At 36.6% G+C, this 18,278-nt stretch overlaps 1 protein-coding gene across 1 annotated transcript in view; it reads right to left on the minus strand.

Moving 5' to 3' along the window:
- TAF2 (TAF2 RNA polymerase II, TATA box binding protein (TBP)-associated factor, 150kDa) overlaps nucleotides 1-18,278 on the minus strand; it is a 63,610-nt gene that overhangs the window by 11,388 nt on the left and 33,944 nt on the right. Inside the window, exons 17-24 of the mRNA XM_009573342.1 lie at nucleotides 17,494-17,634; nucleotides 15,733-15,843; nucleotides 13,871-14,064; nucleotides 13,143-13,282; nucleotides 7,215-7,284; nucleotides 5,589-5,698; nucleotides 2,938-3,167; nucleotides 120-272 (exon numbers count right to left, since the gene is read on the minus strand). Coding sequence (XP_009571637.1) covers nucleotides 120-272; nucleotides 2,938-3,167; nucleotides 5,589-5,698; nucleotides 7,215-7,284; nucleotides 13,143-13,282; nucleotides 13,871-14,064; nucleotides 15,733-15,843; nucleotides 17,494-17,634 — 1,149 coding nt within the window. The remainder of the gene's footprint in view (nucleotides 1-119; nucleotides 273-2,937; nucleotides 3,168-5,588; nucleotides 5,699-7,214; nucleotides 7,285-13,142; nucleotides 13,283-13,870; nucleotides 14,065-15,732; nucleotides 15,844-17,493; nucleotides 17,635-18,278) is intronic.

Genomic DNA, 18,278 nt, shown 5'->3' on the forward strand with positions numbered 1-18,278 from the left:
TGTACACATATACACAACACGTCTTTTGTTTGAACACAGCTTTAAGGGAAGTCAGCAGAAGCCACTGCTGTTATTCTGAATACCCTACATATTGTGCAAGTTGAATTTCCATTTCTTACTCTGATTTTGAGTTTGACTTTACTGTCTTCATTCTTCTCTAGTATTTGCCCTGGCTCCAATGGAGACCCGAGTGGCATATCAGCCTTCCTCTTCACCCCCTGCTGATGACCAGAAATGCTGGATGCTGTTTCCTTAATAAGATGATCATCCTCCTGAAGCAGCATTAAAAGACCAGAATTAGAAGATAGCAAGAGCCATGTTTCAGCCTAAAAGAGACCTGATAGCTGAAAACACTTCCGAGTAATGTAGGTGATTTGAACAAAGTTTTCCCTGTAGTTCTGGCAAAAAGTATTTTCTAAAACCCTGTATGGATTTGTGCCAACCTCTCCTACAAACATAGTTTCTCTTTACTTCTATCCCTGCTCCCTCTGCATATCTAGCATTGGCATCTTTTCTGTCCCTTCTCACAATCGTGGTACTGTTGGTGTGCAACAACATTTGCTGCCTCTGAATAGCCTTTCTATAAATCTGTGCTTCGCAGACTCTCCTCAGTCCAAATCTCAGTTGAAAAACTATGATAGCCTCCGATTTACACATGGGATTTAGCTAAATCTTCTTTTAGTTAGCTTTAAAAGCCAATGCTTACTTTGTTGAATACAAATCATAATGAGCACTTATAACTTGGGCTTTTTTTTGATTTCACAACAATATTTATTAAAAAGAGTTAAACTGTTTTGTAAATTACTACCTAGATTGTCAAAAAAACAGGGTCAAAGGAATACAAAAATAGCAGGAGAGTCTACTGAGTTACACATATAGTAATTAAAACAGGAGACAGGTGTTTCAACAAGTCCAATACACAAAATATAGAAGGAAAAATAAAGTACCCACAGAAGCAAACATAATTAAAAGCCCACTAAAAACTAGATAAAGCCTTATCATAGGCTCTCAAGAGCATATGCTGCTCCACTGAACTGCTCTTCCTCTATCCTACAAAGGGCACTCCAGCCCCACAAAATCTTGCCCTGAACAATTCAAATTCAATTTTATGAAGTGGGGAACTTCTATCATCCTCATCAAATTCAGTGTCACAAGTCTATCAGTATTGGTTTTAAAGTGTTTATGCTCTCAGAATCTAGTTAATCTGATGTATTCTATCACCTGTTAATTCTTTTTTCCCCTCAAATACATATTTCCCTTTTTTCATCCCTATTATTCAACCCAACACACTGCTGTTGTGAAACACTTTTGGATAAGCTTTGGCCGATGTGAGAGGCAGCCTTTGTTTTATATTACTGGTTTGTTTTTTTTTACAAGGAAAATCAGTTCCCTGAATTTTGGGGAAGTTACAGCGAAAATGGTAACTTTAACAAAGTAAGGGGTAGGAGAATGGAGATGAGGCATAGAAGAAGATACGAGGGATGAAGTGTGAGTTGAGGCTTATACTAATGCTGTATTTTCAGACTAGTGTAAGCCAGTACTGCTGCTAGAAGAAGCAGCCTCTTCCCCTTCCTCACTGTCCTGGGCCGCCACAAGCATTTGTATAACTACCTGATGAACTGGATTCAGGCAGCTGACCCAGGAGGAAATATCTGTTCATAAAGGTATTTTCCAACCAGATCCTCCCCTGATCCAGCTCACTATGCAGCAACAACTGTGCTAGCACAAGGGAGAGGACAGTATAGGAAAAAGAAGAGCTAAGAGGAAATATTTTGATTAAGATAGTCTGGCTACTAAAAAAGTTTGGATGTTCACTGAACTGTAGCCTAAAAATCTGCCAACAAAATGTCTCCTGCTATTTAATTCTGATGTCTGTGCGCAGCAAATTAGAACTTGTTACATGTTCTGTAAATATGTAGGGTAGGTCTAATGATATTTGACTCCATCATCATTTTCTCCCCCTACTGGAAATAGCCTGCAAGGTACTGTGATAGTTTGCACTCTCAGTATACTTCTGAATAAGAACAATTTAGAAATTAACTACGGACTGATAAAGTAACTGTAAACTGTCCCATTCAAAAGGGTGGAAAGAGTTTCAAACATGCTAACCACATGTTCACGTTCTCTTTCAGGATTTACTCCTAAGCAGTTTCAATCAAATGTAGGTTTTGAAACTGTTAAGAAAATTACTCATTATTTCCATGTCCGTTGAGTTTTTTCCCTCATAATTGAATTTGTCCAACAAAAAGACTTAGTCTTGCAGCAGTGGCAGTTATTCTTAAGAAAAGTATGACTTGAATAGCTTGTAAGATCCATTTTCTAACTACACAATGGATTATGTATTAGGACTGAAGCCTCCGACGCCAGAAAGATACCAAACTTAATGTATGCAATTTTTCAGAAGTTGTTACAAATCCTTCAGAGCACTGTACTAAATAGTCAGATTCAAGTGTTCAACGAAGATGTGTTAAAGTTCCAACTTTCACATCTCTTAAAGTTGTTTAAAAAGAGCTGTACTATGTATTTTAAGATGTAATAAATTTACTGATAAAAGGTTTTGTTTTGGAAAATTGCATAACTTGCCTATAAGCAATATTCTTAGCCTAATAAAAAAAAGTTTTCATCACAGCATCAAACATTTCTGTGAATCACTTCATGTCTTATAAGCAATATAGAAAAAGTAAAGTTTTATAAACAACAGAAATTATGAGACTAGAAAAAACAAGTAAAAAGCTTGCATACACTATGCAAAACAGTTAAAGTCAAAAAGTTATGCTATATGCCAGCTTTTCAAGCGGAAGGAATAAAGAGTAACAAGGTATAAAGGTAGCTTAGGTAAAGCATGAGAAGCTTGAACACAATACAAAATTAAATCAGCAACCAACGCAAGGACACAGAGCCAGCTGAATGGGATGTATGCAGATGGTTTGTGCTTACGGTGTTCTGAAATCCTACTGACTGTCCGTGATTGTTAGTACTATTCACAGGTTCCTGATTATTTGCAACTGATTCAGGGATAATCGTTGGATTAAGTACAGCCTTCTTTTCTTTCAGATTAAGAACAAGTCCAAGCTCTGGTAATGGTAAACAAGAAGGTCTGCTGAGGCCAAAAAGTGTGAAATAGAGGTCCACAGCACCACATCGTAATCTCCAGTCATGTGAAGTTCCTAAAATCCAAAAGAGATTATTGTTAATACAGAGATACAATCTTCTCCTCCCCCACAAGACAGTTTAAGTGATCTGGATCCGCCAGACTATGACATTTTCTGTGCTTAAGATACACTTCCCTCATTATTCCTGCCTCTTACTGACTCAAACTCACATGCTACATCCTGTTCAAAAGGAAGGCTTTAAGTTGTTTGGGTTGTAAGCTGGACGTGTTTAGTAGAACAAGACTGGGAAACTAAGTGCTATAATAACGTAACGAAAAATAAAAGGAAAATAATCACACCCATATGCTTTTATTTTTAAAGTTTCACTTTAGGTTTTACTATCGGACAATTAAGTAGAACATTTTGTTAGCAAACTGGCTCCCCATATCAGTGGATTTGGTCACACTTGCCTATGTATTCCATGAAATGTAATAGCAGCCTTAAGCATGACTACGATCTGTACCCTCTGAAACCCCACTGACAGAGAACACAAACCAGCAATGCATAAACGTGCTTTTTGATGTCACTACTATGTCACATACTTCACTGGATATGCAATACTTTATCTGGAGTATTCATACTGGAAATATGTGTTCTTACTGCACAAAGCAATGCTTTATTGATTTTATTTTTCACTGCAAACTCTGTACTGCTTTTTTTATTTTCATACACAAATGGTCAAAGCACATTTGGCACCAATCACAACAGAAACACATCTAACATCTGGTGCAACGCTGCAAATTCAGTGATTCTGGTGTTAACTCAGCCTAGCTCTTGACTGATTGCAAGTTTATTGAACATATTGTTCCACAAAGGAATAGAACTATATCAGGTAAACAAGACACAGATGTGCCAACTGCCATGTTAATGTGGCTGTGCAAGACTTAGCACAAAATAAAATTACAAGATCTATCCCTGTAAATACTAAGCTTCAAGGGGCCGAATAGTGTTTTGAGTAAGCTTAGCTGTACATACACTTACCCAGTTACAAGTAACTCTGATGAGTTTCATGAACAGCTGGGTAAGGAGAAAGCGATATGAATATTAATCTAGACATTTCTAACATTAAAATACTCTCCAGAGAATGACACATTCACAAATATTAATTTTAAAACTATTCTAATATTTTAACAATAAATAATTTACTCAACTTCTTAAATAGTACATCTTAAAATGATATGATGAATTCCCATTCAGTATCTCTCTCCTTTTCCAGTGGAACAGCTAAGCTTAAATACAATTCGTTGCTGAATTTCTCTGCAACCTTTGGAACTTGTGAGCATTATCAATTTAATGCAGACTAACACAGAAGGAAAAAAAAAGATTGCATATATCAATCAGATTCTGTTTTTTATTGCATGTGCTTATGTTAAATGAAAGCAACTCATGATTCTAGAATCATGAAGCTTTAAACCTGGCTACTAACTTGTCTCACATTAACAAACATTTTTTCAAGGTACCCTGGAATGCTACAGTTATCCCTTAGAGAAAATAAACTGAAACATTATGTCATCTCGATGCCCAGAAATTTAAGTACTTAAAGCCCCATGAATCATAATAAGAACGCGTACCCTATTTGTTACCTGCAAAAAGAGGTAATGGTTGCAAGTAACACTGCGCACACTCTTCTCTCAAGAAAAAGGAAAAACAAACTCTCTGATGGGAACATCAAAATTGTTTATTTTCTGTGCCTGACACTTGGCAAATCCTACAGAACTGAACTAGTAGTCTCCAACTTCAACCCCTGTAGTGTAGCTGTAAACTTTTAAACACTAAAAACAATGATATACAGAGAAGAGACAGCCTTCAATGACCTAAATAAGCTACATAAACATTTATATGTAATCTATGTAGTAATGAGCCAGATGTTAAAGGGCAGTTTGTCACGACTGGATAAAACTGCTTCAGTAATGAAAAACAGGTCAATGGTAAAGATGCAAACCCTTCTCTCATTAGGATCTTTCCTAATCACACAAGGCAAATTGAGTCTTAGGTTTATAATACACTTCTAGAAATCTCGTTTAAATTATCTATACAAATGTTATCCTCTCATATTCTCTCAGAGTTCAGTAAAAGAGGACAAAGAGAGACTATCTAAAGCAAATTATAAAGAAAAAGGTAACACAGACACCATCATTTGAGGGAACATTTGCTTTGAACGTCTGGGTCAAAGAATCATTCTGTGCCAAAGTACGTCAAAGCACATTACAGTAGTAGACAAAATAATGAAAAACAAGGAGGTTTGGTACCCTGTGTCACTGAGAAAGTTCTGGAGGTACGATGTGACATTGAAATTCTGAGACTGAATTTTCAATTTCTAATTATCTAAGAAAGCTCTTTCCATATTCTGAAGCAAGTCTTTAACACTTATGTCGAAAAACCTTACAATAAAAAAACCCAAAAAACAACCAAACAACAAACAAACCAAAACCCAACCTGAATTCATCAGTTTCCAAAGTTGATCTACCAAAGCTTCGTTACATAAAGGGGACTCCATGTTCTTGGTAAAAGGCGGATTCTTAGTCAGCATATCCAGAATCTTATGCCTGAAAAAGCAATAGAAAAAAACACTTTTATTAAATTCAAATGAATACACTAAGAATACAAAGTCTGTTCAGTTTCCAATATTCTTACAGACTTATTCAAGACAGGATTTCTTCCAAAATTTTAATCAATGTTTTATGCTTTTAGTTCTTCCTTCTGTCCACAATATGCATAGACAGAGATTTACCATCAGCAATATAACTTAAAAACTAAGGTGCAAAGCAACAGGATGTTATTAGACATAATTTTTAACAGTTAGGTACAAAATTGTAGGCTACGTTATGCTCTTCTGTTTAGTAACAATCTTTTTTGCACACTGACTTGATAATTACAAAGAAGGAGGAACATTGGCTTATAAACTCCTTACATACTGACACCGAAGAGTTTTTAAATAACTTTAAATGTTTATCACTGATACAAAATGACAGGACCAAAACCAGTGACTTGCACATCCTTCTGGAAAGGAACACTGTCATCTCTTAAGTTACACCAGTGTATAAAAATTCTGCACTTAACATGTTTGCTTACAACTTACACACTGAGCTGAAAGTAGGTACATTTGTCCCCACTTTCTTTAAACTTGGCCTTGAAAACATTTTATGAATGACAATAATTATTTGTTCCATTATTTACTATTTTAACTATTTTCCCCATATAGCCAGCTTTCCCATTGCTGTCTTACACATTTGATACTCAAAGATAGGTTTTTTTCCTTTTCTTTAAGAAGAGGCCTACATATAGCACTCAATTCAAAATTTAAACTCCTCTTTAAAAAGATACAAATCAAATTAAATCTCCTTCCCAGACTGAAGCTAAACCTCCTCTAGTGAGTCTAATTGTATCTACTTTCATTAACAAGAATGATAGAAATAAAACAGAGAACAATTTTGCAGCTATGATTTTTGTAAGAATACACCTATAGAGAGATAGAGTAAAAGTAGTATCATTAATCTCAGTATTTTAATGGTGGCCATAAGAAGAACGTGTTGGGGAAAAACAATTATTATGAACCTTGGTGTTCAAGGGTTTATAATGAATGTGCTAAAATATCCAACCACTCATTGGTGAAAACAAAGTTGAAACAGGCAATACCAGAAATTACACCATGTTCTCACATGTTATCCTTTCACCCCATCTACAGTCTAACAGTTGCTTTACACTCCTTGCTGGCAAAACATTGTGTGCACTATATCTCAACCTTTGTCTTTACTAAGTATCACCGTCTTTTTGCCATACGCAACATCAGATTTATACACTTATTTATGATCACAGGGGTAGAACATAAAAGACAAAAATAATATAATGGAGAATAAGAACAGAGTATATTAATTTTTGAGATGTGAACTGTTGAAACATCAAAACACATTTCAATTTATAGAAAATAACAAGAAGAAAAAACAGTTTTGGGAAGAAGTATTACGCAGTTAAGCACTTGATCTATTCTAGTGATTCCAGGCCAAGAATTTACTTAGTAGTTCCAGCATTAGTGAAAATACTGGCTCTTTATTACTCACTAACCTTATGTAGGGTACAGGATCATTCTGAACCATAGTAAGCAGCCACTGTAGCTCTTCATAGCTCCTATCAACTGCAAAGAAAAATAAAATAAAATGCCTATAAATATACATAAACTGGAAGGATTTTGATCAAGACAATCACAAGTTCCTGAATTAGCACACAAAGAGCTTGAATCACTGCAACTAAAGAGGAATTTCATTAATTATAGTGCAAATTCAAAGTAAAAGGTGGTTTATTTTACACTAAAATAGAAATGTGCACGAAACTCCCTCATGCCTCAATTGTTCAGTAACCGCCAATTGACTATTAGCAGGTAACTCTGTCACTCATGAGCACTGATTGGGAATATCACAGAGTAAATGATCGTCTTGATATTGTGTGCTTCCTAAAATGAATGCATTGAAATATCCTTTCAACCATCAGAAGTATAATATTTTCTATAGGGAATAGAGAATATATAATTCTCATACAGAAGAATCTGTGAAAGATTATTATCTATAAATAGGATAGAAAGAGGAAGACTATAGGACTCATACAAAACCGCAAGCATACTCCTCTCAGTAGCCTTCCTTATTTTTTTAAAACAGTATACTTTGCAATTAAAATGTATTTTGAAACTTATCACCACATGCTTCTAGAAAACTGCTGCCTGACATTTTTGGAAACAAAATCAGCTTGTTAGCTTAAAATTTAAATTACATTACAAAATTCCTTTGATTGTCAGAGTAACATTGCAAAATAGGAAACAACACAGGATATTATCATCACCGATTACACAAAAAATGAAAGAATTTTTATGTAATCTTTTTCTCAGGTGCATAATCATAAGATTTTTAAGGCAGTATTCTCATTTCCTCAAAACAATGAAGAGCTTGCTAAGGCTTTGCTTTACTTCAGAATTTGGAGTATACCAATTCCTGTGTAGGCAGCTCCAAAAACATTTCTGTTGCTTTCCATTTTGTGGTCCTAGCAATGTATTTCCTTCTTGCCCAAGCCTACTGTATTTTCAGTTCAACTTTCCTTCCTGATCTCAGTCAGTTTTCAATCAATAATTTTTAAATACAACTTTTCTAGTCCAACCAATTCTAATACCTATTATTCCCTTGTTATTCTAGAGTAAGCTGCTTTTAAAGGAAGAGGCAATTATTGAAATTATGAGAATCAGCACTTCAGTTCTATTAGAAGTTCTTTAAATACTTTAGACAACTAGAACATAAGATCTCTTCTTGGGTTGGGAGGAGGCAACCAAGCAATTAAAAACTACATTATAATATTGCTTACAAGATGGCTGAATAGTCTTTTGCAGGCCACTTGCAAGTCAGCTCTGCTCTTCCTACAGTCTAATCACAACAGAACTGGTTATACTGGCGAGGCACTGAACCGGGCTGATAAGCCCTGTTTAGAGGCTGAATGTATTAGTTCACATTCTGCACCATTCAGACCATGGCTACACAGTTCTGGATGATACCAGAGCAAATTTGTATCCATTCAGACCATAACTGCAATCTCAGATTTGCCCTACGAATCGGAGAATTCTCTGAAAAGCTACGCCTAGGACATACTTTTAAGGGATTAATGACTGCCTGTGCTCAACTCCATGCACAGCTGCTTTTCCTGGCAGCTACCTTGCTTGGGATAGAGGGCAGCTAGAACACTGCATACAAAAGTTGTTTTGCATGGAAGAAAAAATAATATTGTATAACCATGCAGCAAAGACTCACAACATAGTGAACACATTAAGTCACAATCATAAGCAAGCTGCAATTATTTCAACTGCTAACAAAAGGGATTTTAAAATGTTTTTTGATCAGAAAATGAGAAGTCTAATTAGCCTGAATTCTTTAGGCTAATAGTACTGGATAACAGAACCAAGAAACACCATACTTTTGTGGTTAAAAAAAAAAAAAAGTCTTTTTTGCTTCTTAAACTTATTTGTGCTTGAAATAAAGTCTTCCCTGCTATTTGCCTTATAGCGTAAACTAGGTCTGCAAGACTTCCAAAGCTTTGATACTAACACATTTAACCTGCTCTTCAAATTTATATAGCAACTATGAAACATTTTGGGGAGCAATGACAAATTAAACCTGACCTTGGGCAGAACAAATCTTATTAGCCAGCAGAATCATAGAATCATGCAACAGCCCAGTTTGGAAGTGACCTCAAAAGATCATCTGGTCCAACCTTTCATGGGAAAGGGAGCCTAGGTGGGATTATCTAGCACCCTGTCCAATTGCATCTTGAAAACCTCCAGTGATGGGGACCCCACCACATCCCTGGGGAGGTTGTTCCACTGATTGATTGTTCTCACTGTAAAAAATGTCTTTCTTATATCAAGATGAAGCCTCTCCTGGTGCAACTTGTACCTGTTGCCCCTTAACCTCTCCATGTGACTACTTGTGAAGAGAGAGTCTACATCCTCTTTGTAGCCGCCCTTTAAGTACTCAAGTATTGCGATGACATCCCCCCAAGCCTTCTCTTCTCCAGGGAGAAAAGACCTAACTCCTTCAGTCTTCCCTCAGGGCAGGTTCTCCAGCCCTCTGATCATCTTCGTGGCCCTCCTCTGGACCCTCTCCAGTCTATCCATGTCCTTCTTGAATTGTGGGGGCCAGAACTGGACGCAATATTCCAGGTGTGGCCTGACAAGAACTGAGTAGAGTGGGATCATCACATCTTTCTCTCTGCTAGTAATGCCCCCGCAGATGCAGCCCAGGATCCGACTTGCCTTCGCTGCCGCAGCAGCACACTGCTGACTCATGGTCAGCTTGTTTGTCCACGAGGACCCCCAGGTCCCTTTCAGCAACACTGCTCCCCAACCACACAGATCCTGGCCTGTACTGGGCTCTTCGGTTATGTTGTCCCAGGTGCAGGACTTTGCACTTGTCTTTGTTGAGCTTCGTACAGTTTTTGCTTGCCCACTCTTCCAGCCTGTCCAGGTCTCTCTGTAAGATGGCTCTCCCTTCTGGCGTGTCCACCTCACCACCCACCCCACCACCTCATCAGCAAACTTGGTGAGGCTGCTTTCAATGCTGTTGTCCAGATCATTTATGAAGACATTCCTCGGGGGACCCCACTTGTGACAGGCTGCCAAGCCTGAGTAAAAACCATTGATCGCCATCCTCTGAGTGCGGCCCATGACTCAACTTCCTACCCATCTCACAGACCACCCATCCTCTCTGTATCTTGCCAATTGGTCTAGGAGAAGGCTGTGGGAAAAGAAAGATGTGTAGACTTTCATACTTCTGGTAGACATAAAAACAAGTGATTGCTTTCTGAAGTAAAAATCCTCTTGAGATTTTTTTCAAATTACAAGAGATGGTGTATCAGTTCTCAATTAGAGCAGAGCATTTCTGAGACCCTACATTCGTCAGATTAGATAATCATGGATATTTATTTAGAACAGTTTGCTGTTACCCCTTATAAATATGCAACTGCTTTGTTATATACATATAACTACTAATAGTCATATAACTATCAGAAGCTAACTTTAAAAAGTTAATAAACTCTATTCACTTCAAGCCAGTTTAGATCAACTGTCCAAGTCCTTATACGCTGCTTCAAGCATTTTACAGAGTTACTGTGTCTCAAAAAAAGCCTTACTATTAACAGCAAAGAAAACAACTTATTCAGTTCCACGGAGAAATTATTTCTTTTAAAGTAACTTAAAAAAAGGCATTGCTATTCCTACCCTGAGAGTTGATAGAAAAACATGGGAGTTCCACAGTGCCCCAGAAAATACAGACTTTCCTTTTTATGGAAATTACAAAATCTGTCAGCTTCCTTTACAAGAACTGTTAAAAAGCCAGCTTTGGCACAAGCAACAGGCATTTGATAGCTGCTGGTTTACATCCAGTATGAACTGGAAACCAGGTAACTGGGAACAACGAGAATCAGACCTCTTGGCAATAAACGGCCAATCATTTCTCCTTCCAAAGCCAGCTTTAGGGCTCTGCGAGACAAGCGCTGCTAACTTCTATATGGGTAGCTGAAGAAGTCGGTTAGCACACTGAGCTTCCAGATTTACCCCTCCACCAAAAACTTACCAGTCTTACTGCTTAGGAGCAGAAGCTGATGTGTTCAGTGCTGGAAGGTTGTATTTGAGAAATGATACTGATGACCAGTTAGACAGTAGGTTGTGTTGTGAATTGTAGTGACTTTATAGCAGATAGATATTTGCATCTGCTACCTTGCATCAGAGAAAAAGTCTTTGGCAAGGGGCAAGGCAGTTAGGTACAGTAATACTCTAATCCATCATTTCCAGATCTCACAGTGAGTTCAGTCAAAAATTATGTTCAGCCCAAGCACTGATTTCTTCAAGTAATCTTTCTACTATTTATTACCATTCAAGTTTTACCTTCCTGTAGAGTATTTCGAGCAACTTACCCTATCGTGCTTATACAGTAACCCATTTGATCAGCTGTTTTAAAGATGTACTATATTACTTTGCAGTACAAACACTTTCTTATCCAAGTCAGTTATTAACTATAAACACTACCCATAAAAGGTCAAGAATTTAATGAGAAAACATTATTTCTATCAGTTTGTCTTTCCAAAGGGTGGAATGAATTAGTGAGGAGATTATTCTAAAGGAAGCAGGCTGATGAGTAAGCTTTTCATCCTCCAGCAAATCTTTCCACTAACACTTTATGAAGGGAGAAACAAAAAGAGCAGCCTAACAGAGAGAGAGATGCACAGCATCAGCAGACTTCTGAATTCTAGCTGGGTATCCCTCTCAGGGTCACTAAATGGTACATGTGCAGTGCGTTATGAATCCAGAATGCCTGGTGAATTACAAGACTGAGGCCTGAGCTTGAGAGTGACACTCAGTGCACAGTCTCCCCTGAAGTTATTAGTTTTTCTGTATTACAGTCTGGTTTCAGTCTGTAAGCATACATCCAAATTCTGCCAGATGCATTCACTCAAAGACTCCAATTGACTTAAAACCTCCCATTGCCTATCTAGTTTGAGAAGTCTTTGGACAAAGTAATAAGTGAGATCAGTGTAATCAGTGAGATCAAAGTAATAAAGCCCTGATAAAAAAAAGAAAACAATTATTCATGCAAAAAACAAAGGAAAGTCCCCATTACCCTGAAAATGAAAACATGAAATTTGAGGCAGAAGAATTAGAAGTCTAGAATCACCAGCCTGTTCACAGAGGAAGAACTGAAAGATTTGGCCACTTTAATAGGGATAATGCTTCAAACACAAGAGCTGTCACAAATTTGCTGAACAGAGAGAGACTAACCCAAATAAATGAACAGGCCAATGTAGTACTAAATTCATTTTATAAAATGCAAATCATTAAAGCTATAATTTCTAACTACCTCTAGAAAATCTGTCAGGATTGAATTTCAACTTCAAATGGCATTTAAGAAAGGACCTGCAACAGTCTAAGATAAAGACAATATTAAAAAAAAGGAAACATCTCACAAACATAAGCTATGTATAAGGAATTGCAAAGCAGAATCAACCAATAACCATTAAAATAATCTAAGTTTCCAAACTTTATAACCATAAGATGCACGCAAAAGGCAAAATAAAGAGATTAGCAAGAAGGTAAAGCAAAACCAAGAACTTTTACTAGCAATTATGGCTGAACTCAACTGAATCAAAATCACAGAAAACGAAGTCTTAAAAGAAACTACCAAAACCCCTTACCACTACTCATTGTGCTGTTTACTCATTATTTCAAAACTTAGCTATTTGATTCAATTTGCAAGACACTGAGAAACAATGCTCACCACATCTTCATAAAACTTGCATTCTCTAGGACAAAGCATTAATAGCAATCTCAGCTTCTTATCAATACATCTGTCATCACACAAGCTCTTCTGGTGGACAGTATTTCAACCTAATATTAATGAGGTAAGTATTACACTTTTCTACTATATCAAAAGTGTTACAAAGTGTCAGAATACTTGAAAAAAGTACCTTTTGTGTAATCAACGACAGCCTCCAATGCTGCTATTCGGACATCTACGAAGTGCCCATATTCTGCATATGACTTGAAGAGAGCAGGATCACTTGGGACATGACCATTCTTCTGAAGCACTCGAATAGCTTTTAAACAGCTAGATGTGGTAGAAAGAGGAAATTTACATTAGGTTTCTGGAATGCCAGCCAAGAAGAGTAAAATTACTTTCTTCAAAATCAAGTACTGCAATTGTTCTAGAATTATATTATCCAAATTAACATGTTACAATTACTTTCACAGCATTAACACATAGCTCTCATTACCTCTGAATTAGGCAGAAACACAAACAAAATTCCCCACTGTGTCAAATCCATTGTTTGGTTTCAGTAGAACTGTACTAACTTACAGAGAAAACACAGCTCAGATTATGTGTGTACTCTACAGATATTGTTAAAAGGCTACCTTTTGCAAAACTTTCATAAATGCTCTTCTTAAAAAGGCACAAGTATGATCAACTTATGCCTGCTATTAAAAGTCTACATTGATAGAAATCAATGTTGAAAAATAAAGCAATTGAGACAAACTTGCACTATCAGCTTTTGGAAACTGGAGGGAATTTGACATTTAAGATCAAGACATGAAAGCTAAAATCTCAAATACTAACTACAGAAGGGTACATAAAAACCAAAAAAGTTGCATTAATGTGTCTGCTCTCTTCATGTGTACAACAATTATTAAACCACACCTGACTGTAATGGTATGCCTGTAACTGGGAAGAAGCTTCTCCATATTTAGGAAACGGGTAATTTCCTCAAGAATAAGTCGAACATCAGGATTTAAGTTATCCAATGTTCGAACTTCATTGTTCACACTGACTGCAGGAGTTACAGAGTTGGCAAGGGCATCAATCAGCTCAGCACGATAGTAGTTGTCTGAAAACTAGATAAAAACAGCATTTAAATACAAGCAAATATAACAATATATATTCTTTAAAAGCTAAGACATGCTGAAGCACTGCTACAGAACAAGATCTTAAAAACCTTGGGAGAAACTACATGAGAACGCAAAACAGGAATAAACTTGTTCTGAAAATGGATTTGAGAGTGATTGAGCAAGCAGACATACTATCAATCATTAATCTTCACTCTGTGATAAGAGCATGTTAATAGTAATACAAGCATATTAATAGTAATACATTGTTTTATAAAAATGGAAAAATCAGGCATTGAAATTTTTCCAGATATGGAAAATAAAAGCCATTATTTCTAAATGTGAGCATCTAAAACTACCTGTCTGTTTCTATATTCAGAACCAAGGTTACCAAGGTTAATGGGTGCTTAGCACCTCAGAAAATCAGACAGTTTATCTAGATAGCAACTTCACAAGCTCCTGAGGTGAACTAATGGGCTCACTGCTGCTTAGCGAGGAAAATTTTGCTTCTTCATTTGCTCCTTTTACCTGGGCTCACAGTTTCACCCCTTCCGTCGTGCTGGCTGTTGCATTTTTTGGTGGTGTTAATTTAGTAAGCAGCAAGAAGTATAAAAAGAAAATTTACAAAGCAGAAAAAAGTACTGGATTTGAATATTAGTTAATTTAATCTAAACAAATCCAGTTTCTGTCAGATCCAGCAGAAGATGTCAAATACACGCATGGTAGGGACACTTGGAAAAGTGAGTGGGATCTCTCCTTTGGTGGTGGGGAGATGTTAGCACAACTCACCACATTCTGTGACTACTGTGCTTACATTCACGTGTCTAACTCTCTACCTCTCCACCCTCCATCATCCTCTTATTTCAGTAATCTTGCAACAAGTGTCTTGTTACAGTATGTGTTTCTACACACAAGAAAGTGAGGCTTAAGAGGCTTCAGATTTGTTGCACTTAACTTGGCTACTTAGCTGGGAAAATCATATGCTGGGCTCCTAGCAATTGTAGACTTCATCTGTAGCTAGGGAGCTAGAATTTTGTATCATCTCAGGATCTTAAAGGTCATCTAATCATCCTTCAGCAGTGGTTTGTGTGGGAAGGAACTTTAGATGACAACACTTCCAACCCAGATGCTTCAATTTAGTGATGGAACAATATTAACCTGGGTTTCAGCTGTTATTTAACTAGATGAAGACAGTCCAGTTCTGTGAGCTACAGCTGACATTCACAACCCAGAATCCGAGAGTTCTGTATACCATTTAAAAAAAGATTATTTCTTTTCTTTGCTGTTATCAAATACTCTTCTCAAGGTGAAAAAAAACCCCAACAAACCAGTGCTTAATTTTGCATGCTACATGTTAGCCTCATGCACATTTTCTCAAAACACATGGGTCTTTTGAATGAAAAAGAGTAAAGCAAGAAAAGTATGTGTGCAAATGAAGACAGGCAGGTCCTTAGTAAGTCAACAAGTACAAAGAGCTTTGAAACATCCAAGAAATGCTGCCATAGAAATGTCAGCCACAGAACATTCTGTAACATTTACTGCTGAGTTTAATGTATCACCTTTTCATCAACTCTCCTAGACAGATATTTACATTAATGGCATAAAACATCATGCGTTATCTTAACTGAGACTTTTTTCAACAAAAAAGTGAGAGATTAAAATAGACACATTCTTTACCTTATTCTTCCTGTTATCGTTATATTTGATCAAATCCAAAATAAACATTAAAACCTCCTTAGGACAGAGGTTGTGAACATCTCTTAGAAGGGCCATGGCAACAGGCATAGTCTGTGTAATAAAATTAATACTAACGTCATTCTTAGATTAGTGAAATGATAGTTACACCCTGAAAAGTGCTACATCCTGAAAATGAGCAATTAACCATTTTACAATAGCAAATCTCTGAAAAGTTGTATTTAAATGCTTTTTGAAAGTCATACCACATGCTATATAATTTTCAGATCAAATAAACTGTGTAATTATTGCTCAACAATTAGTCATACTGCAGACATTCAAAAAAACTGTATATCCAAGAAAAGACTCTCAAGTCAAGGCACTATCAAAAAGATAACAAATGAAAAATAATGAAACATAGAAAATGATGATGAACTACTTCTTAGACAGACACTGGATTTGGGTGTTTTCATGTGAACACGTCTAAGCTTCCATTATCACCAAGACGTATAGATCCAATACAGTCAGTGAAGTCTAAAGAATTATTAGCCAGACAGGTATTAGCCTGATTAGGTATTTATTTTAGAATGAGCTAAGCAGCTCTCTTAGGCTCCATTCACATAGATTTAGGAATCTTACTCTAGATCTATAAACTTGGGAGACGGGATTAAAAGGGAGAAAAGTGTAAGATTTAGTGGGAAAGAATGAACAATGACAAAAAGAACAGGAAAATACAAAAGAAGGTCCAAAAAAGAGACTGGTGGGGACAAGGATGAAGTAGTTTTGGACAGAGCAAGAAAACAAAATTTAAGTTTTCTCCGTAATCAGGAATATGAAATCTGTGAAATAAGAACTCAATCATCCAATAATTATAGAATCATAGATTCATAGAATCATCAAGGTTGGAAAAGACCTCTACGATCATCAAGTCCAACCATCAACTCAACACCACCATGCCCACTAAACCATGTCCCTAAGCACCTCATCTACATGTCTTTTAAATACCTCCAGGGATGGTGACTCAACCACTTCCCTGGGCAGCCTGTTCCAATGTTTAACCTCTTTCAGTAAAAAAATTTTTCCTAATGTCCAATCTAAACCTCCCTTGGCGCAACTTGAGGCCATTTCCTCTCGTCCTAAACTGTTATAAAGTGAACCTTGAGAGAAAACAATTGTCATCCATTTTGTTATCCACTGTACAACAACTACAGGTCCCAGTAAAAAACAACTGCATTAACATCAAAATAAGCTGCAGTTGTATGTATAAGCAATACATGATGTTGCCAACTAATACAAAGGAGAGGGCAAGAAAGATTATGCAGTACCTTGAACTAAAAAGCCCACCAATTAAAGATAAGATTTATGAGATTTTATTTGCAGTATGATATAATTTCCATTAATGAATAAAGGCAGCTGCTGAATTCACCTAAAACATACAAAAGAGGCTTTGTTGCTGTGCAATAAACTCTATTTAAGAATGAGCTCATAAATATTTACAAGTAATTATTATATGTACTCCATTCTTCTGAAGAAACTGCTAATTTAACTTCAGCTACTCGGAAAAAATTGCTAAAATTTTGTTAACTGATTTTTGACTAAGATGGAACAAACAGATGCCATATAAGAAAGAACTAGTTATTTTGGATTTTTATGAAAGGGTAAAGCAGGACTGTGCTACCCATGTTTCTGTAGTTGTCAACCGTAGGAACATTTTTGTATTTTGACATTTCTTTTAAAACATTCAGTGAAAAAAATAAATTTTACCTTTTGCAGAAAGTAGCTTTGAAAGTTCATGAAGTTGTTCGTCTTCACAATGTTTGGACAAGTCTTACAACAAAACATTCGGGTAAAGAGTGACTTCATGGCTGGTGGTCCTGTCCATGTACTTACCATGGAATTTGCAATCTGTATAATTAGCAGGGAAGGGAAATGGTATTAACATCACCACTGCAAGTTTAGTTTGGCTGTAGAAAAATACACATTTCCCATAATCAAAAAGGGTAATTGCCAAGAACATTCTCTCCTTCAAATAGATACATATTTTCATCAATGTATTATCTTATATTAGCTAAGTTTTCATTGCCAAAAAAACCGCTTTTGTGCCTTCCCAGCATCCTGGGTTTCATACATTTGCTGTATGGAGCAATAAAAGCCTGCAGACAAGAACACCTATGCCTGATGACGGATTAAGTCTGATGACAGACCACATATGTGTGTGTGTGTGCAAACAAATGGGGCCAATGTACCCTACAATGTAGCAGGAGTTTCCGTTGTTACAGTCCCACCACAAACTAAGGAAAAATATGGTTTCACACAGAAGGAAAGGAATTTGACTATTTCCTTCTAAATTATTTAGTTTGTTTCAAAGGGTATTACATATGCAATAAGAGAAAGAAAAGCAGGAGGCTATCTGAAGATGAGTAGCAATTCACTTCACCATTGCTCTTACATAAGATGGGTTCCTTTATTACTGAAAACCATTTTCCCACTAAGCCAGGCTTCAAAGTCAGAGAGAGAAAATGCTGTGGTCAGACTAGATATTCCCTTTG

The sequence above is a fragment of the Fulmarus glacialis genome, unplaced genomic scaffold, assembly GCF_000690835.1.
Source record: "Fulmarus glacialis isolate BGI_N327 unplaced genomic scaffold, ASM69083v1 scaffold5922, whole genome shotgun sequence".
Classification (NCBI taxonomy): Eukaryota; Metazoa; Chordata; class Aves; order Procellariiformes; family Procellariidae; genus Fulmarus; species Fulmarus glacialis.